Genomic DNA, 20028 nt, shown 5'->3' with positions numbered 1-20028 from the left:
GATAAACTGTGTGGCTGCTTGTATCCATGCATGACATGAAATAGGGGCAGGTAAGCCCGTGGGATAAAGGCAGCAAAAAGCCCTACTGCCATCAGGGCAAAATACTGAGGGCATCAGAGTTCACAGGTATACAGGGCTCCCACTATAGAAGAGTGCACCGAGAGCTTAATATCTTAGAGTCCTTAGAAGCAGAGAGACTTTCAAAGTTTTGGCGGACAGGGACAAAAGTGCATAAAAAGAATATAAAGCAATGATAGAAATAAAAGGAAATATAGTAGAAAGCCAGGCTCTACCACACTGCCACGGCTGGGCTGATGGTGATTTGTAGAGAGCTCTCCATAATGCTCTGTCAAAGTCTCAGCAGCCTGTACCATGTCAAGGTTTTACCTAAATGTACCTTTGGTGCTCTGGTCCCCTAATTGGCTCTGGTCAGTCTCCCCACTCCCTGCAGGAGAGTGCCCAGTTAGTCATTCCAGATTGCTGCATTTTACTGACTTGGGAGCAGAGATGGGAATTAACAATACTAGGAACCACCTATAAATGAAACCCATCTCTACTGACTCCTTGCACAGCAGGGTGTGGACACAGGCAAACAGTTTGGTACTTTTGTTTCTTTTTCCAAGTCCTGACCCACTGTGAATTTTTATTGGTAAGCCAGTAAATAGCCTCATCCTCCCGCAGCAGGAGCTGGAATTGTCCCAGTGTAATTAAATAAGCCAGTGCAGTAGTATGCTCTCATTTTAGAAAGTCTGCAATTAGGGAAGATCTTCAGTCTAGTAGGGATGAGAATAGGAAGACTGCTGTCAGGCCACAGCAGGGTGCTGGAAGACAGTGAAAAACTCTATTCCTGCAGAGATGCTTTCCAGGGACACTCTTCTGTAGCTGTAATGGGAGATACACAAAGGGAAGAATTGCCAACGTTGGACTGTAATTGTGATGAGTCATTTAACACTCCCATGTGGAGAAGGGTTAGGGATCAGTGCAAGCAAAGGGAGTGTGGGAAAAGCGTGTAATGGTGGGAAAGAGGTAGGTCACAGCTGGCTGGAAGGCTTTATGCCTAAATTGTTGCGTATGGGAAAGTGGAAAGTGTGTGCTGAAGTCTCCTAAATATATATAACCACACTGATGGAACAAGGGAGCGGTCTGTAAGTGGAGGGTGATAAGAGCAAAAGTAATTGGGAAACAACCTTGATCCCTCTTCTGAGAGAAGTTAGATAGCTACCTCCATGAAAGAAAAGCTCATCTAAACAAAATCAGGGAAGCAACAGGGGAGTTTCTGTGGGACAAACTCTGTAGAAGAAGGAATCAGCTGATATTCTTTGTTACTGTCCAGAAGCTATCAGGTTTATAGTACAGCACCATCTTCTTTTGGTGAAGAAAAGTGCAAACACAGTCACAGACTACATATCTATGTCAGCAGCTTTTCAGTGGCTCAAAAGTTTTGACAAGGAAAGGACAGAAGTGTTTTTAAGAACGAGCCTAGACGGGTACTGCTCGGTGTTAAGGGTGAAGCAGCAAGACCCCTGAGCACACTCAGCTACATTAAAAAGAAGACGTGTGGAATGGCAAGGGAGTTCAGGGATAAGTTAGATGCAAGGGAAAGGTGAAAGAAAGCATGGAAGGTGAAAGGTGAAGCACCTTTCTAATAGGAAAGGTGAATGAGAAAATAAATGAGATCAGAAAATTTTTTCTTCCTTATTCTCTGTGCTTTTGGTCTTCCTAAAGATTATAAGCTATGTCCAATTATGTAGTGGTCCCAGTATTCACTACAAAAGTAGCAAAAGATCCAAAGGCAAATGAGATGTACTCAAGTCAGGCTAGACTGATGAAATTTCTCCTGAGCACATAGGAACCAAGAAAAACAATCTCCAGACCATTAACAAGCTCCTTTGAAAACTCCTAGAGGAAGCTTGACGTCCCAAGGGATCTTTGTGTTTGCCTTTAAAAAGGAGGTAGGCCAGGAGTTTATGTGCCAGTCAACATAATTTCAATTAGGATTAGAGTTCCAAATGGTTTTGATAGATTGAAAGAACGGTCTGAAATCAATAAGAAGAGATATATTGAAAGACAGGTGCAAATTACATTTGAGGGAGAAAAAGAGTTGGATTTATGTATGGTAAATAGCAGCTAAATTGACAATACCTCAGAAAAAGAATCTAGGTTTATAGTGGACTGCAAATATAGTGGGATTCATTACCTTCATTGTATTGGAAGAAAGGGCAAATGTCACTTGCAGCCTCATTACTGGGAATGTCAGTTGTAAGACAGAAATAATTACTGTGCTTAGCTGAGAAGGCCAAAGCCTCCAGAGGACTATGGCTCTAGTCTGTTCACCTCCCTCTATAGAAGATAGGAACATGGTGAAGAAAAGAAGGAAAGGAATAGCATTAAAAGGTTTAGAAATCTTAGTTGAAAGTCAAAGTCTTCAACCACATAAAACATAATGATACATAGGACAACTATTAGTTATTGTTGTGTGCTACGTAAGGGTAAAATGGAATGTAACCATCTTGGTTTGGAGCAGGAAGAAAACCTGCTCACTGCAAGGGAACTTTAGCCCTGGAGCCGTCTGTACCCTGCAACCAGAACCACCAGATCCCATGCCAGCTGCTAAGAGCCATGCATGCAGACACCAGCTGAAGACATTCACAGCAGGCTTGGTCACACTGCAAGTCACAGAGCAGGCTCTGGTGGTCCCTGGCTGCTTCCTGGGCAGCCTTGCCATGAGGGTTTTGGTCATGATGGTTTTGGTCATGAGTAACATGCATTGTTCTTAGTGGCCTTCCTCATCTACAGTAGCTGCCCAGGACAATGCATATGGGTCAGTAAAACTGGGATGCAGAGGAGGAACAAATTCTTTTGTTTGTTCTTCCCCTGCACTGTGGTCACCTCATGGCCATGCAGCTCATTTATCTCAGGGCATGTGCACTTAGCCTGCACGTGGCTGAAGCATCTGCTCAAGCAGGACAAATATGGATGGCTGCATTTTGTTTCTAGTAATTATTTAGGATATGTCATAGCCTAACATTCTGGAGTTTCAAGTGCTGACAATTGCCATTAACTTCTGCAAGGGTCAAGGGAAAACATGCAGCACTTCTGCCAACTGTAGATCACTGTTCTAAACCTTGTGCCATAATATGAAGTATCTGCCTGCAAGGACAACTTTTTGTAGTTGTTATTTGCATTACTTTGAGTTATTTTAACTATTATATGGCAGAGATGTTTCACGCAGGTGAAAGAAATCTGGCTTTGACTCTGCAGAAGGTGTTCTAAAGCTTCTGTTTTATTTGGATTATGATACTGCTGCTTGGAAGTAAGGCAATGCCCTTTTACAAAAGTTCCTCTGTAGGAAGAATGAATTTTGAGGATATATCTGGGAATCCTCCTTCCCAGCACAACCACCAAAGACTCTAATATAGACTCTAATCCCAAATAGAATTAAATTAATCTAGCTACTACAATGCCAATTCTTCTATATAAAATTGCTGAACTAGAGCGAAGAGCATAGGAGGTGTTTGCACTAGAAAAGCTGATCAAACATTTTCCTCAAGTAATGCTGTCGAGGAGCTATTGCTCATAGGTGGCTGTAATTTCTTGTAAAAGGGTAAAACAAAATGCAGAAGATGAAAATGGAAGCCATTCCCTCTGCTCTTGATGCAGTATGCTGATGTTACAGCAGTACATCAGCTGGAATGTTGTCTGTTTTTACCATTTCTTGCATCAGACTTTCACATCTTTGGGAAAGAATGAGAATTTCTACTTTGTCTGAGAAGCCAGAAGAATTTCGCCTTAAAAAGTAAATCACACCCATGTTTGTGCTGTTTTCACCTGCTTAAGGATTTAGAGGGAAAAAATATAATCTGAGTCAGCTACATTCCCTGTTCACAGAAAAATCCATAAAGCAATATTGCATTTCGGCTCTCTCCTGACTCCTGCAATCTCTCCCAGCTGCTTCCTAAAAATGCCGTTAGAGCAAAAATAACCAAAGTCTTCAGACTTACAGCATCTTGTAGCATTGACATAACCTACAAGCTTGGATGAGTTGTATTTTGTGAGTAAGTTGAGCTTGAGGCAGAGTCCACTTTCCTCTCAGAGATATTGTTGATCAGTGTAAAGTGCCACTTTCCAACCGAGAGCTGTTCTGAATAGTTTGTGTATCACTGACAGGGGTTTTCCTGCCTACATAGACAAATGTCAAATAAAAATGCTACCAATGATGTTACCAGGCATGAAAGGCAATAAGAGAAATCTTTTCTATCTACTTCTCTGGGCTATCAAACCTTTTTTAAATGAGGGCCTGGGGACAGAAGAATTATTTTTGTGTATTTTTTAGAGCCCTGTATGTTTCTTCCATTTCTGTTTTCATATCTATTTGTTTATATAAATTCTGAAAAATCATAATTTTTATGATGGTTCTCCTGCATTTTTCACAAATTCCTGGAAGTTGATGTTTGTCTAAGGTGTTGAAGGAACTTCTCATTTCAATTAAAAAGGCAGCTGGGTTGTGTAGGTACAAAAACAGTTCATTCATACACTATTATGGCTGTAATAAAGAAAAATTAAGCTGCATTATTAGGATTTAAAGACTAATTAAATATAACCTCAATCTTACAGAGCTATTTTGGTTACTCTGAAGTGCAACCATAGCCATTTAGTTACGATTAAATTGGTTTCAAGTGTTTAAACACCTAAACAAGTTTGATTTGACTTTTACGCTCTCAGATTTCCCTGCCTTCCCATATTGTTGTTACAATTGGTTACATTTGCTAATATTTATTGTTCTTTTACCTTAATTTCCAAAGTAAATGGGATTTTGTTACATTTTTAGGCAATGGCTTATGTACTCAAAGTGTGATCATTCAGGAAGAATACCCTCCATTTTTGCATATGTGGAGCTTTCTTTACGTGGTCATAATTTTAGATGTGATTTCAGAGTACTTATTTGGTTTTTTTCAATTTACTGATTTGTTTAGCCTGAGCCCTAAGTTCTCTTGGACAACAGTCATCCATTCTTGCATGCGTGTCCCAGAATGATTCCCTAGGAGCTTTCTACTGATACAAATGGCCTGGTTTGTCCCACTCCATAACAGCACATGAAGTCCTGCTGGTATGCTGCATAATAATTTAGTAGCTGGATGGAAGACTTTTTCCTCATCTTCTGTCACTGGTCTTCAGAAAAAGACATTTCTAGTTGCTGCAAGGAGAATGTTTATTTTCTCCTCCCATGCTCTCAGTTTAAAAACAATGGGGTTTTTTCACATCCATACATTCCGTGGGGTGCTGCTGTACGTTCTCAGGTTTGGTAATGCCTGGAAGGGGTGGCTCCGGTCCTGTGCGCAGAGCCAGGGACTCTGTGCTCCTCTGTGTCTGAGCTGCAGGGGTTTGCAACATAACCTCTTAACCAACCTACCCATCCATGGCCTGAGCTGCAGCTGGTCCCAGTGGGATCTGCTGCATAGCCATGTCTGGGAAAGGCCCAAGGAAAGCAGAAGGGCAAAGCTCAGTGCCATAACAGAGGATGTGCCAGCAAGAAGAGCTCTTCTGACATTCAACCCCGTGTATGCAATGTACTGTGAGATGCAAAGTGAAAGGATAGCACACAACTGAGATCTGGTAAATGTGTTCACCAAAACTCAAATTGTTTCACAGTGGGCAGCATTCCAAAAAGTATTAGCATGATTTCTTTGGAAGGCCTTTGACTGAAGGTTAGATTTCTCTTAAACAACCACTGATGTCTTATAGCAACAGATACTGCAAAGAACCCCAAGTACTTTTTTCTTTGAGGAGAAAAATTTTCTGCAGATAGTATATGTCCACATTAGAAGCTGACTTTATTAATGAGTGCACAGACTAGGTCTAGCGACAATCCAGTTTCCTGGATTCCAGCTGATGAATTACTCTTTTTTTTTTTAAACGTGGTTCTAGCAGAAGTTCATCTTGGCACCATAATATTTTTTTACAAATAACCTCTGTCATTACTGTAGACAGCACTATGGTGCCATGGGAGGGAGAGGAAAGGCTTGTCTCAAAGCTGCGCAAATGAATTGATTTTTTTCCCCCCTCTTCTCATATTTGCTGCTTATTTGGGTCATTTCTCAAAGTACTACTCAATGCAAAATACAAAAAATAGCAATTACCCTTGTGCAGTGTATCTGAAAAAGCTTATGAGAAGGACTTTGAAACTGGTTTAAAATACTCAGTTTAAAATAGAAAAAGTATTTGCCTGTTTAAGTTCTAAGTAGAGAAGTATTATTTTTGAAAATGTAGTCTAGTTTAATGATAACTTAGTAAAAAAGTACAGTTTCATCTTGTAATCTCAGAGACTTGGATGCATTTTCTTTTACTGCTTGAGCAAAGTCCCCAAGTACTCTAGCCAGATTTTCTTCAAAAATATAAGTACATTTTATATGTGTAAGAGTTACCAAAATGTTGCTGCTTGAAATATTTACATGACCTAAAAGTGTAAATCATATTTACATTAACAACTTGAAATTTGGGTACCTTAACGAGTGGTAAGCATGAGACTTCCCTCCCCTGCTGTGATGAGACAACAGAGGAGAAAGAGAGCAGATCAGAATAGTTGTCTTCACACCCCTAATCATCTGCTGAAAGTGAGGTTGTGACTTTTTTTCTGCTGGGAAGAAGACTGAGACCACAAGCTCATTCCATTTCATATTAATCACCAATTTATTATATAGAAACAGCTTTTTGTCTCTCTAATGGGAATTTGCTTTTAGGCAATGTCTTTGCACTGCAAAGTATCATATTCCCTTACTAATATTTTATTTTCCCTTTAATTTGATGCAAATTTGATGTAGAAAAGTGCAGTCAGCAGTAAACATGCTTTCTTTTATTTTTCAACTTTCTGTAGGAGTTCTTCATATTTTCTGCAGAGTTGGGAGAAAAATGTGAAGCAATAAGTGAGAAATTGGTGCATCTGGAAGATCAATTGCAAAGTTCCGCCTGCAGAGTTGATGAAGGAGTTATTCATATCCTTTTCACTATAGCTATAGATACCTATCAATCTCTGTAAGTATGCACATGAGCTACTTGCCTGTCAGATTGGCATGGAATGCTAGTTCTTAGTGTAGGTTAGATGCATTAAGAATGGGAGAAATTACTGTCTTGCTGAAATGGGCATTTTTGTGTAGTAAGTTTTCTTGTAGTGCATTTTCCCTGTGGTCTGATCCAGCTTTAATTGATTTAAACAGAAGTTAGTTCTTTGTAAATTAAGACTGGGCACTGAAAAGCCTTTATTTTACTGTTAAAATCCTTTTGTTGGTAATGCTCATGTAATTAAATACATAGCACACCAAAGGCTGCATGGATACGGGTGTCCATGCGCCTGCATTTCCCACCATGATTTAGCTGAACTAGATGCTACATTATTGACTCAGACTGTGTATATTGTCACCTGTAGTTTGGGGTTTTTTCTTTTTTAAAAAAGTGGGCAACAGATGCATCATGTGGCACCCTACACATTGTAATCTGCCTCTAACACTCCAATGCAAGTAACCAGATGAGTTACTGTCTTATGCACACTTATCTCTTTCTGTGCTTTGTCTGTCAGTTTTTCTGAAGATTGCTTAACCTTTATGAGGAATTCCTTGGCCATTTTTTCAAAATTTAAGAGCACAAAGTTTTGTTTCATTTGTAACTTTCATAGAAAAAACTTTCATAAAAGGGATTTTGTTCTTCTAAGAAAGGGCAAGGAAAGTAAGAACCAGTGAAGCTGAGGAAGATGAGAGTACTGAGCTGGTTAGGTTTTAGTAGAGAAGAGGTGGCAGTTGAGAGGATCATGAAGAAAGATATATATGTTCAAGGTATAGAGATTAGCAGAGGAGCCCTTGGAGACATCTGAATGTGAGTAGGGGTGATGATGGTGCTAGAAAGGATTCAGTTCCTGCTAAGAGAAGGTGGACAGTCTTACAGAGGATAGTTTAGAGAAAGGAGAATAAATAGTGTGTGAAAATACCACTGTGTTTTAAGTAATTGGGCATCTATTACAAGTTGTTGCAGCATTCCTATTCTAGAAACTTGGTTTCTTTAAAGGTAGCAGAAGGATAAAGTGTGAGGGGCAGAAGGAAGGAAGAATGGTGCTGGGGGAAGGGGATTTGTGTCAGAGAAGAGAAATCCAGTCAGTTATTTGTTATTATTTTAAATGTTTATTTTCTAAGCATTTCCATATACACCCAATATACAGAAAGATTATTCAACATTCTTTTCATTATATTTGCAGTGTTCATTCTTAGTTGCAGTTGTGTTTCCCCAGTGCATTATTTTCAGAGCTGTATGGGTGTGTTCTGTGTGTGTATGCAGAGCATCCAATTCTTTTCTCCCTTGCGTATATTTGCTCTCAAATGAGCTTTCTCAGTGGCCCTTACAGAAGAACACTGGGGGTTGGAATTACTGGTGTTTTGCAGGGGACTTAAGTTAATATTCAAACTGAACAGTCACATCTGATCATAGTTATATTTTACTAGGTAAGGTGAAATAAAAGCTAGAACACTGCATTTTTGGTTCAAGAAGATAATACACTACATGTTTGTGAAATAGTAGTGTTTCTTGTGTTCTTTGAAGTGTACCTATTTCTTCATATCTGTTGACACTGCAAGAGTTAGTTAAAAAAATAAAATTAGTAATTGGAAATTTCAGGAGAGTTGTAGATTAGTCTCATTTTAAGCCACAGTTTTTTGATAGAGATCTGACTTCCTCTATCAGTTAAATTCAGCTCATGTTATCTAAATACAGAAATGCACAGTGTGTGATATCCTGGTCCTAGCAAGACCATCAGTCACAAAATAAGAAACCATATTTAAACATAGGGATGTACAAAGAAGCAGTTCAGCAATTCATCTACCCCTCATTAACATTAAGTTGTTATTTCAGAGGTAGTCCAGGTCAATGTGCATAAAATGTTACCATCTGGTACATGTAATCAGTGTGCTGTACTTCAAAAAGGAATGAGAAAAATAGCTACCACAGTGCTACAGACCTGTAGATTGGGTTTTTTTCCATATAAAGACTGCTCAGTGCCTATAAAATTAGCTTTCACTCATTGGTAACTTGCCTGTATTGCAGGAATTAGCACTAAACTAAGAGACAACAATTAGCCTCAGTAGAATAATTTGTTTAATAGATGAATCTGTTGTTTGCATGGTAATCTATTTGATTTTAGATAAAACAATTTGCTATCACAGATACTGGACAATCATGCAGTTTTTATTAAAATCTGTAGAACTCTGAGAGCAGGAGCTTAAAGACCTGAAATAGTAATGAAAGCAGGATAAATTTTTCCAAGTCCATTCGCTGGTTATTTTCACCCTTCCCATATTCATCCCAAAAAACTGCCTTACACATAAATGTTACAAAATATATTAGGTCAAAAATCTAACTGGGAGCTGCACAGATGTAAATTAGCCCTGTAGTCTGATTATTAAAAGACTTCCAAAGACTCCACTGAGAAAAAAAAAAATCCTGATGCTCTCAAGCCATTTGCCAGTGTTTAGTGTGTGTCATAGCTTTGATTAATAATTAAGTTTGTATTGGAAGAAAAAACCCAGATGTTATTGTTTTTCATTCTATGTTTTGATGGCATAGCACACTTAAATCAACCATGCTGCTCATCATAAGTCCCAGCACAACCTGAACAAAGGAAAAATCCAATGATATTTCTTGGCCCTGAGTATAGGCACAGACCCACTTGCAATTCTGATTATTTGTTGAAATCTTTCATAAAAACCACTAAGCTGCCCTTCTATATAAAAATCATCAAACAATAGGGGCATGAGACTGGATTTTAAAGTTCTCTGTAGCACTATGACATATTTGCTAAATTCTATGTAGTATCACCAAATAAACCTACAAAATATTCAGTTACGGTTGATCATTAATGAGTGTATGAAAACAGTCCACATCATTAATTGGAAAAAACAAAGGATAAGACGTGACTCATTATGGTGTCTGCAGAGCTGATGAGAAGTGTTACTTTCCTGACAGTAAAGGCCTGGAATTCCCACTAAAAATAAATGGAGCCTCTATTGCAATTTCACAGTCATTTTTTGTTCTTAATTAGTAGTTACATTTTGATAGACAATTTGAATGCATGTAATAGTTCCTCTTGGTGAAAATGCTTTGTTGGAAGAAAACCTGACTGTAGTATTATTACAAAAACAATCTTTTTTCCTTGCCCTAAAATGGGCATTTTAATCAGTTATTCTTAAATCAGAATTTTTGTGCCTAAACATTGATTAAACCTTGCAGGTCACTTTGCTAACCCTTCACCTTTATCCTGCAGCAGGCTCCCATACAAGTCTTGTTTTACACCAGAGCAGATTTTCAACAGAATCATGTAAAACTTAGCCCTCTCTGTAGCTCAGTGAGCAATCTCACTCTGGGTGAACCTGTAAGAGATTTTGGGATCCTCCAAGAGTCAGAGGTGGCAATAGCACCCTCTTTGATTTCATTTTACATGACAGGAGGATGAGCTCTTCCCACTGTGTGTCACACAGAGAACATGGTTCTACTTCTATAGTTTATGCTCTGATAGAGGTAGGTCAGTGTATTTCCACCCAGGTGCTGCAAATTCTTTGCCTTCCATTTTCTGTTGGAACAAGCAATTTGAAAGTAGCTGATATTCAGACCACTGAAGGGTTCCATTTTTCAATATGTAGCAGTCATTATGTTGCAGTTTTTTGGTTACTAGTTTTAAGGGGAGTATTTTGGGTTTTGCATGGGAGGGGTATTATTTAGTTTATAGAAATAAAATGCATGGATATGAAGGAGGGTGACAGTAATCAAGGGGGTAATTCAGAAAATTCTAATTGCTTGCACTACTGCAAAAACTACTGAATTTTGTAAGGAAAAGTGAGTGTCCAGTCAGATTTTGAATATCCACAAGGATGAGCACTTCACAGCCTGATCGTGCAACACAGTCCAGTGTTTGACCACCTTCAAACAAAAAAACGTCTTCAGGTATTCAGGTTCAATTTCCTATTTTGGAATTTCTCCCTGTTGCTTCTTGTTCTGTCAGTGCACAAAAATTCAGAAGAGTCTGGCTCCCTCTTCTTCATTCCTGCCTTTCAGCTATACACAGTGGTAGCATCCCATGAGGCCTTCTTTTCTTCAGGCTGAAGAGTCCCACCTCTCTCAGCATCTCCTCTTCTTCATTCTTCTCTCTTCTTCACTCTTCTTCATTCTTCTCCCTCTTCTTCATTCCTGCCTTTCAGCTATACACAGTGGTAGCATCCCATGAGGCCTTCTTTTCTTCAGGCTGAAGAGTCCCACCTCTCTCAGCATCTCCTCATGTGATGGATACTCAAGTCCATTGAGCCAGTCCCGTGCTGGAGTCATTCAGTAAGTTCTTCTCTCTTATTGTGGAACCCACAAAATCCAGATGGGACCTTAGCAGTGCTGATTAGAGTGGAAAGATCATCTCCCTCTGCCTGCTGGCTGTGTTTTTGTTAATCCAGCCTGGGAGGCTGTTGCGCACCTTTGCCTCTTGACACGTTGCTGGTGTACAGTTTATTATCCACCATGACCTCAAGGTCCTTTTCTGCAGAGCTGTTTTCCATCTGGCTTAGCCCCTCCATGGGTGCTGGTGCCTGGGGTTAGGAGAGACACTTGCAGTTAGGTGGTGGCACATTGAGCTGAGCTTTTGTCTGCAGACTCTATAGAGTTTGGCTTTTGGAAACAAGCAGAATAGTTAACCAGGTTAGAAAGAAGAAAAGAGCCAACCAAAAACCTCTTTTTGATTGTTTCCTTTCTTCAAGAACTAATTTCTTCTTCAGATGTCCAAAAAATGCAGTTACTTTCCAAAATCCCATTGGCCCTTATCTCAGAGCAGTAGTAGTCCTTCATTGTCCTTCCAATGTCTTTTATCTTATAATATGTACTCTCAGTTTCTAACCTTTCCTATAGGAAGGCAACTGATCAATAATATCTACTTTTTGTCTTTTTTTCCCTAAACATCTGTGCTGAGAGATCAGAAGCTGCATTTGAGCAAAATGATCCCATTTTTTCCAAAACTTAAATAAGTCTTTACAGTAATTTGATCTGCTTTTTATCTGCTTGCAAATCATGGGCTCTGAGATGATGCTTAAGTTTTTCAAAGAGACAGAGTCAAATAGGTGAAAAGCTTAAAGCAAGACAATGTTAGACCTGCAGCATTGTTGAATTTGGGTAGTACTTGTTCCCAAGTACTGCTTATTTGACATTGTGGAGGTTTTTTTTTTCAGTTTTCAGAGGAAGACAGCAGAACTAGAAAATATTCCTAGTTGGAACTTGTTTTCTCTTCTGCCTTGGATACTGGCTCAATATTTGCAGCACTGGATACAGAATTTGAGCATGAAGGACACATATGCATGTTTATTTGCAATTTTTAAATGCAAAACTGTCTATTTGCATTTTTAAAATGGGTAAAGCTGTTTCTCCAGATATAACCTGTGTGTGGATAGACATGCCATGCTCAGTCATATACCATATATTTTTCTTAGTTATTAATCTCATTTGACAGTTACTTGTCTACATATGATTGTGGTGTTATTTATGAGGTTATTGATACTTGCTGTACTTAGACTATGCAGTCATCTTTTTTTGTTGCTCCATCTTTCTGTTGGTTAACAGGTTTTTTCCCGTCTTACTCATTTTCTTCCACTCTTTAAGATTTCTCATCCACTGTCACTGAAACATTTCAGTTTTGCTTTTTCTCTCTACCTGAAAAGAATTTTGTAGTTGCCTGGGATATTACAAATAACAGCATGTAGTCAGAGACTACAAATCAGAATTAAACTTCAGAAGGTTTATGGTGTTCATGGACTGCACGATTTATGTTTACCAGTTAGGTTTACAGCAAAGCCTCATGATTAAGTTGCAGAAGGGAGGAGAATCCAGGACTTAGAAGAGTATAATAATATTTCATACTTAGAGAAGATGCAAAGCATAATTAATTTGTCCTTGTACAGTGCTTTGTGATCCTGGGAGAGAAGAAGCTTTGTGTGTACTGCTACTACTCATAATCAGAGACAGAAGCCCTTTAGATTAACAGAGAAAATTAAAAATTAGAAATATGCGTGAACATATTAAGAGCAAAACATCATAGCAAATGCAAGTAAATACACTAAGATGAAGTTTTGGGGAATTGATAACAGAATCAAAAGCAGCCAAGACTTTTCAAAGACATAATAATGGTTGCCTGAAAGAGCTGAGGTTGGTATAGTTTTACCATGGTCCAGTCACACTTTTTCAAAAGTAGCAGCTTAGTTTTACAGTCACATAACCTGAGGCCATCTTTTTTTCTTGACATTGCATTAACATTGGGGTCAAGTAAAACAACATTTCCTAATGTATGAGCTCTGCAAAGGACAGACTGTCCTTGTGCATTATTATTTCTGTGCGTTGTACTTTTGAAACTGAGTTGTTTCAGTGTCATCCTGTTTCACTTCCCTTGAAGTGAGGTTCTGGCATAATTTGATAACATACTGCTAGAAATGAACCAATTTCTGTCTTTTGGTGCCTTTGCCCTTCATCCATACCGTTCCAGGAGGCCTCAATGGGGATGGGATGGGCCCTAGGGTTTGTTCATAGACTTGGTCATTGGTTTACCATTTCAGCAGGCTCTAACTTGCCTCTGCTTGCTTTCTTCTCCACATGAAGTAAGCTATAGAAGAGAGGATAAAATTGGTTGTCTCATTGTGCTTGCACTTCTTCCAACAAAGGATAGTGTTGCTGATTTAAGATAATCAGCAGAAAGCCCAGTATATTAGTAGTACAAACTTATTCCCAGTCATAGCACAAAAAGCTGTACTGCCAAGGAAGCCTAGCTACTTAGAGGCTTGTGCACATGTCAGTAGTTGCTACTGTCTCTCTGAATGTCCTGCCTCCATCTGCCAATCTGTTCCCTGCTGCACCCCTTGTTGCCTCCACGTGACACCCTCCCTCTTGTCATCGTGGAGCTGGGAAAGAGGGAAGGGGAAGGTCTCTTTCAGAGGCTGAGCCATCAGTTTCTTCCTGAATTCATTGCAGGAACCCTGAACTAGACAGAGGAAAATAAAACATGGAAAACACTTTCTTAACCAAGTAAAGCATTTTATACTAACTATTGGATACTTTTCAGGTGGCCTTCTTCCTTTTAATGCACAAGAGTACAACCTTGTTACTGCCCTCTTTGCTTTTCAACTTGTTCAAAGCATTCCCTGTGGAGTCATACTTGCATAGCTTTATATTTGTGTGTTCTGCACTATAATTATAATGATAATTCAGCTAGCATGAAAGCATTCTGGAGGTAAGTGTAGCAGAAACATTTTCTCTGCTGTAAGCTAATTTTTGTTTTTACCTAGATTCCCACCCCACCTTGCCTAGCACACGTTGTTGAGCTTGCTAATACCACACAAGCTGTGGTCACTTGGCATTTGTTTCAGACTACTCCTGCTGCCCTGTTGCCTTCACCTGGGATCTGATCTACCCAGGTCTGTGTCTCTGGCATAAAGTCCACCCTCCATCCATCAGGGAACTCACACCTAGTGCTGCTGCACAATATTTTTTGTCTCCTTCCTTCCTATGAGAACAGTATCCAAGCAGTATCCCCCATCCCCTCCCTTTTTTAATGTGCTAAATAATGCTACTTGAAAACTTGAGTTTGCCTGCATTTTTCTTTTGCAAGCAAGTGTGAGAAATGTATTAATATTTAATCCAAACAATTTGGAAGAAGTTGAAGCTACAATTAGATAGCCATGGCCATCTGTTGTGAACAGCAGAACAAGAATGTACTTAATAACTTGGAAAGAGAAAAGGGACTGCCAATCACCTATAGAATATTCCTTAATAAAGGTTGCACAGTCTCTGCAGAGGGAGATCCAGGTGGTGAAGGAGACACTCCAGACTGTGCTGGTGCAACTTCAGTCAGCCAAGGAGGCAGGAGAAGAAAAGGCTGGAGACTTCCTCTGTGACAGCTGGTGTCCAGGAAAACAAGACTTGAAGGAATAATGAGCAGAAAGAGCTGGTAGGATGACATTAATTCACAAAGGGCTGCTTTTAGTAACTGAATACTGTTTTACTAAGCCTCAGGGATCTCTTCTCTCCCCTGCATAACTAATAACTAAATCAATTATGGAGAAACAGAGCCTGGAGGTCTATCATCAGAAGTATGCTATGCAGCCTCATATGTTTTGGCACAGATTGGGAAACAGCTTTCAGAGCAGAGCAGCTCCTGTAAATGTGTAGATTACAAATTGATACATTTCAAGTGAGTCTGCAAAGTTGCCTTTAATGTCAGTGAAGTGTTCTCCTTGAAGGCTCATAAACACTGTCTTCCTATACTCATGGATTTTTTTCCCCCGATTTAAAAATGCAGCATTAAAGCTGGAACATCTAGTATTTCTTGGTAAATAGCTCTAAGAATAATAAGAACTTTTTTTTTTCCCTTGGCTTTAACAGCTTTTTTACACTGAATGTATTTTCACATTCCTGCCAATAATTAAATCAATAGGGTGAAATTCAAGCTAACCATGTTCTTTCAACTGAAATTTGGACCTCATTTGCTCTGTGGTATTAAGTACAGTGGAGGTAACTAACAGCAGCCCCTATAGAAGTAGTTTAACTCAATTTATTTAGGTATTAATATAAACTTTCTTTAGTATTACAGGGGTTGTAAAGAAAAAAAAAAGCTAAGTTGCTGATTTGTATTGCTTATATTTAAATGTTGTATGAACAAGAAGCCATTTCAGTCTTTTCGTAAAGATAACCCCCATTACTTTGATCTTCCTTGTAAGCTTCAGAAGGAATGCAGATTTTATTTTTGCAAGACACGTATGTCAATATATACACATGCATAGTTAAACATGTATTTTTATAGGAAATAAAAGCAATACTCAACTGAAGCCAACTGGATAATTGTTCAAAAGCATTAATGTCTTCAAAAATTCATTTGTACTTCTAGTTTGATACCAGTATATCTCTGATACCATAAAAATTCTGTTGCAGAGGGAGAAATTTTTAAAAAAATAATTTTTAAAAATACAACAGAAAATGTCTTGCATCTGAGTACTGTACTTTTTTGATACGGTTTTTCTGACAGTTTTAGAATTACTCTTCTACTTCAGTTACTTGTTTTATAGCTATGTTGTGTTTTTGCAAATTTTGAATGTCATTGGCTTGCTTTCCCACTAAGACCCTGTTCATTTTTTTGGTGTGTTTTAATGCTAGTTGAAACTTCTACCTCAATGTTAAGTATAGAAGGAGGGAGGAAAAAAGTGCCAGGCAGATGAGGATTATAATTGCCTCCAGGAGCATATGGTTGTCAAACCAGGGCAGCAGAGCTCAGGTGGTTTTTATAGTCATCAGATCCTCAGGGTTGAATTACAGCCCTGTAATTCAGAACATGGTTGACTTTTCTCATTGAGTAATATATGGGCCAGCATCCATGTTGTGGTAAAGACTCTTGGAGCTTCAGCTTGCATGGACTCTGCTACTCGGTTCCCTAATGGAGATCTCTTGCTGTTCTGCTTGACAAGTTTATCTCTCCACATCCCTGTTCAATAGCTACCTCCCCACCACAGCTCTGGCACTTTCTGGAGCTCCCCTGAACAGATGAACAAGGTGTTAGCCTCCAGCTCAAGGCAGGAGACAAGTGCAGGTGGCACCCTGACATTCAGCCCACGCACAGCACCAGCTCCAAGGCAAAACCTGTCTGCCAGAAAGTACTCACGGGAATCCACATGAGGGAAGAGAGCACTCTGACAAGATACGGCTCTTAAAAGTGTTTCTTTAACACCCATAGAAGCTCCCTGGGGTTCAGTACCACAGAGGGCCCAGGTACTGCATTTCCAGCACGGAGCATTTATTATATAGGACCCTGACAGCAGTCCCAGAGATGATGGCCACTACACTAAACCAAGGTTCCACGACACCCCACTCTCCCACCCTGCAAAGTTTTGTCCTTTGAATACTTAGTGCCTGCAATGTAAACAGTTGTTAGGCCCTAGAAGTGCCTTAGAGCCAGGATCAGCTACAGCTGAAGCATCTGGTCTGTCTCCTTGCAGCAGCAAGGGCTCAACAACAGGAATAGGACCTTACCATCACAGGGGCAGGAGAACAGCACCCTCATTCCCACTAGCAAGGTTTCTTGAAGACATTCCCATGGCTTTTGTGTTTCAAAGCTTCAGAGCACTACTGCGTCTTAATAAAAACTCACTTTAGGCAACCACTCTAATAAGACACTGAATTTCTAAGGAGAAGGAAAACTGAATCAGTCATCATTGATCTTATGTTTGTATCTGTTAACATCTATTTTATATGTAACGTGGACTACTACTACTCCTTTAATTTATTGTTCCATTAACTTCACTGTTTGTTGTGGGAAGTTAGAGCCAGTAACCATCCCTTTTCTCAGACATATTTGATAATAAGCATACTTAAAAAAAGGTATACTATGCAATGTATCAGCTGCCTTTTATCTGTGAATAGAAAACTTTCAAATAAAGAGAAGTATGTTTTTAACTAACCCAATGTCTGTTTGCATTCTGTGCACTGTACAGCATTTTAGAAGTTTCATCACAGGGAGTGGAGGAGAGAGAAGGAGAAAGAAACCATGTGTGTGACTATTATTGTGCTGCTGACAGCAGTAATTCATCTGCTTGGGGTAGCCTGTTAAGTCTTTTGAAAACAGTCTAAAGACATATTCAAGACTATAGCCTGACAACAACATGTAGTTCTTTTCATATGAGAGGGAGAAATAAGTATCACACAGTGAACTCTACAGACAGGTAAAACCTGCACTTGGATCCCAGCTTGACTCAGTCTTGCTGTGCAGCTGAATCCTGCCTGCCCTCCCTCAGTTCCTCACCCATGGATAAGGGCTGAAGTAAGAGCAGCGTGACTGTGCCTTGGCTACAGCAATATCTGAGGTCAAAGTTATGCTCTTACACACATTCATTGCCATGATGAGAGGCATGACAGTGTGCATGGAGTCCCAAGGACCAGTTTCATACATTGTTGCTAGAATTCTCACTTCTGGGCAGACTGGTCTCCTACCACCTACAATCAAAGAAAATCTCCAGAAAGAAGTTCCTCTCCTACCCAGGTCATGTGCTGTCCCTAGACCCAAGAAATTTAAAGCCCAGACCCAAAAGAGTTTTAAAGATTACATAGACAAATAAGGCTTTGTGTATTTTCTTCTGCCACAGCAACAGAATAATAAAATAATTTAGATTAAGAACTGTAAGACTGAGCCCAACCATTTACCCAACACTGCCAAGCAAGTGCACCACTAAAACACTTAAATAAGTGCCACATCTATATATCTTTTAAATACCTCCAGCACTGGTGACACCACCACCTCCCTGAGGAGCCTGATCCAATGCTTGACAGCCCTTTCAGTGAAGAATATTTTCCTGATATCCAACATTAACCTCCCTTGGCACTTAGAGTTCATCTTGAGGGCATTTCCTCTTGATCCTGTCACTTGTTACCTGGGAGAAGAGACCAACCCCCACCTGGCTACAGCCTCCTTTCAGGCAGTTGTAGAGAGTGATATTGTCTCCCCCGAGCCTCCTTTTCTCCAGGCTGCTCCTCATCAAATTTGTGTTCCAGACCCTTCACCAGCTCCCTTGCTCTTCCAGAGCACACACAGTGGACTGCTCCAGGAGAGCTACAAGATGAGGAAAAGTAGCTCACCTTTAGCAGTCCCTTTCATGTGCTTTGTGGGAGGAGTAGTTGATTTTAACCCCCTCAGTGTACAAACGTGCTCTCAAGGGACTAAAGAGTGAAGCAAGGGGAAGAGAGCACTCCAAAGGGTGTTCAGCTCCAGCCTAATATTTCTTTTCACAATCAATTAGCTAATCCATTATTTCTAAAGCGTGACAGCTCAGGCTTTTGCTATCATTACTTGTTAAATCAAGATAAGTGCCTGTTTTCTAGAGCATTGGAGAAGGCAGTTCAATAATGGGTCCCAGACAGGCAGTAGTGCTGGAGAGCTGGAGAGAGCTCCAGGGTGAGATTAGAATAATCCTCATGTATCCTCTTAGTTTACTATCCTATTAAAAATGAGGCTGGGACCAAGAGATTTTTTTTTCTTTAGTCTCAGAGATTAACATGCTACAAAGAAGCTCTAAAATATTGAATATTTTTCTTCACTGCTAAAGATGATAATACAAGTTTCTGGAGAAGCATTAAAAAATAATAAGAAGAAAAGGCCTGTGAATAAAGGAGATTCTGCCTGAACCTGAAAAGCAGCCAAGCTGGCAGCCACAGTAAAGCATTTCTCACAAATTTCTAACGAAGACTTGGATATGAGGCCTGGGAAAAGAACATCTGGGGTTGAGTGAGTAAGGAAATGTTTGAATTCTGCACATGCATGGTATTCAGTCACACTTTCCCTATTTCCTTATCTGGAAGAGCAGTGTCTTTGGGAAGGGGTTGTTGGGGCATTGTCAAAGACACACAATGTCAATGCAACACTAGACTATTTGTTCTTGTAGTCACCTGCAAAGTTGAATAAATTGATTAAAATAAAACCAGCCATACAGGAATACTAAGTGGCAAGAAAGAGAGAATATTAAACTAGTCAGGCACAGGTAGGAGACACATGATAGATCTCACTGGAGAAATATAAAATTAAGAGACCTTTTCACAGTGACGATCCAATTTACAAGAAGAAAATCACCTTGAATTTATTACTTCTCTGGCACTGAGACTTTGAAACTCCAAAGGAAAGACCTCTCTGCTTTCTTGTCAAAATAGGCTTAAGATTTTGTCTATCAGCTCAATCTCAAAACCTAGAGTTTTGTGCACACTCTCATGTTTCCCTGTAGTAGCAGTTTCAGGGCAAGGCTCAGGAGCAGCAGCAGGGAGCCAGGCACAGCTCTACAAGTAGAACTTCAGGGCTGCATCACAGTTTACTCCTTTAGTTTCAACAACATGAGCTCCTGAAGCAGCAGCTGACTGGTTGACCCAGCTATTTTCCTCACTTAGATGGGCAACTCTGAAGAGCAAGAACATGGCATTGTATCTGCACACAGTACAAACAAGACTTTA

At 39.7% G+C, this 20028-nt stretch overlaps 1 protein-coding gene across 6 annotated transcripts in view; it reads left to right on the top strand.

Moving 5' to 3' along the window:
• DISC1 (DISC1 scaffold protein) overlaps positions 1-17497 on the top strand; it is a 189059-nt gene extending 171562 nt beyond the window's left edge. For 2 of the 6 annotated variants that reach the window (XM_068185074.1, XM_068185076.1), the window contains 2 exons: positions 6872-6982; positions 14827-17497. In XM_068185074.1, the coding sequence (XP_068041175.1) occupies positions 6872-6982; positions 14827-14982 (267 nt within the window). In that variant the 3' untranslated portion in view covers positions 14983-17497. Of the gene's footprint in view, positions 1-6871; positions 6983-14826 lie in introns of those variants that run through there. The other 4 variants (XM_068185075.1, XR_010997384.1, XR_010997385.1 and 1 more) reach the window with 4 other exon arrangements.
• The last annotated feature ends 2531 nt before the right edge of the window (positions 17498-20028 follow it).

The sequence above is a fragment of the Anomalospiza imberbis genome, chromosome 3 (assembly GCF_031753505.1).
Source record: "Anomalospiza imberbis isolate Cuckoo-Finch-1a 21T00152 chromosome 3, ASM3175350v1, whole genome shotgun sequence".
NCBI lineage: Eukaryota > Metazoa > Chordata > Aves > Passeriformes > Viduidae > Anomalospiza > Anomalospiza imberbis.
Note: the sequence above shows the minus strand (reverse complement) of the source record. Positions and strands in the feature narration are given on the sequence as shown.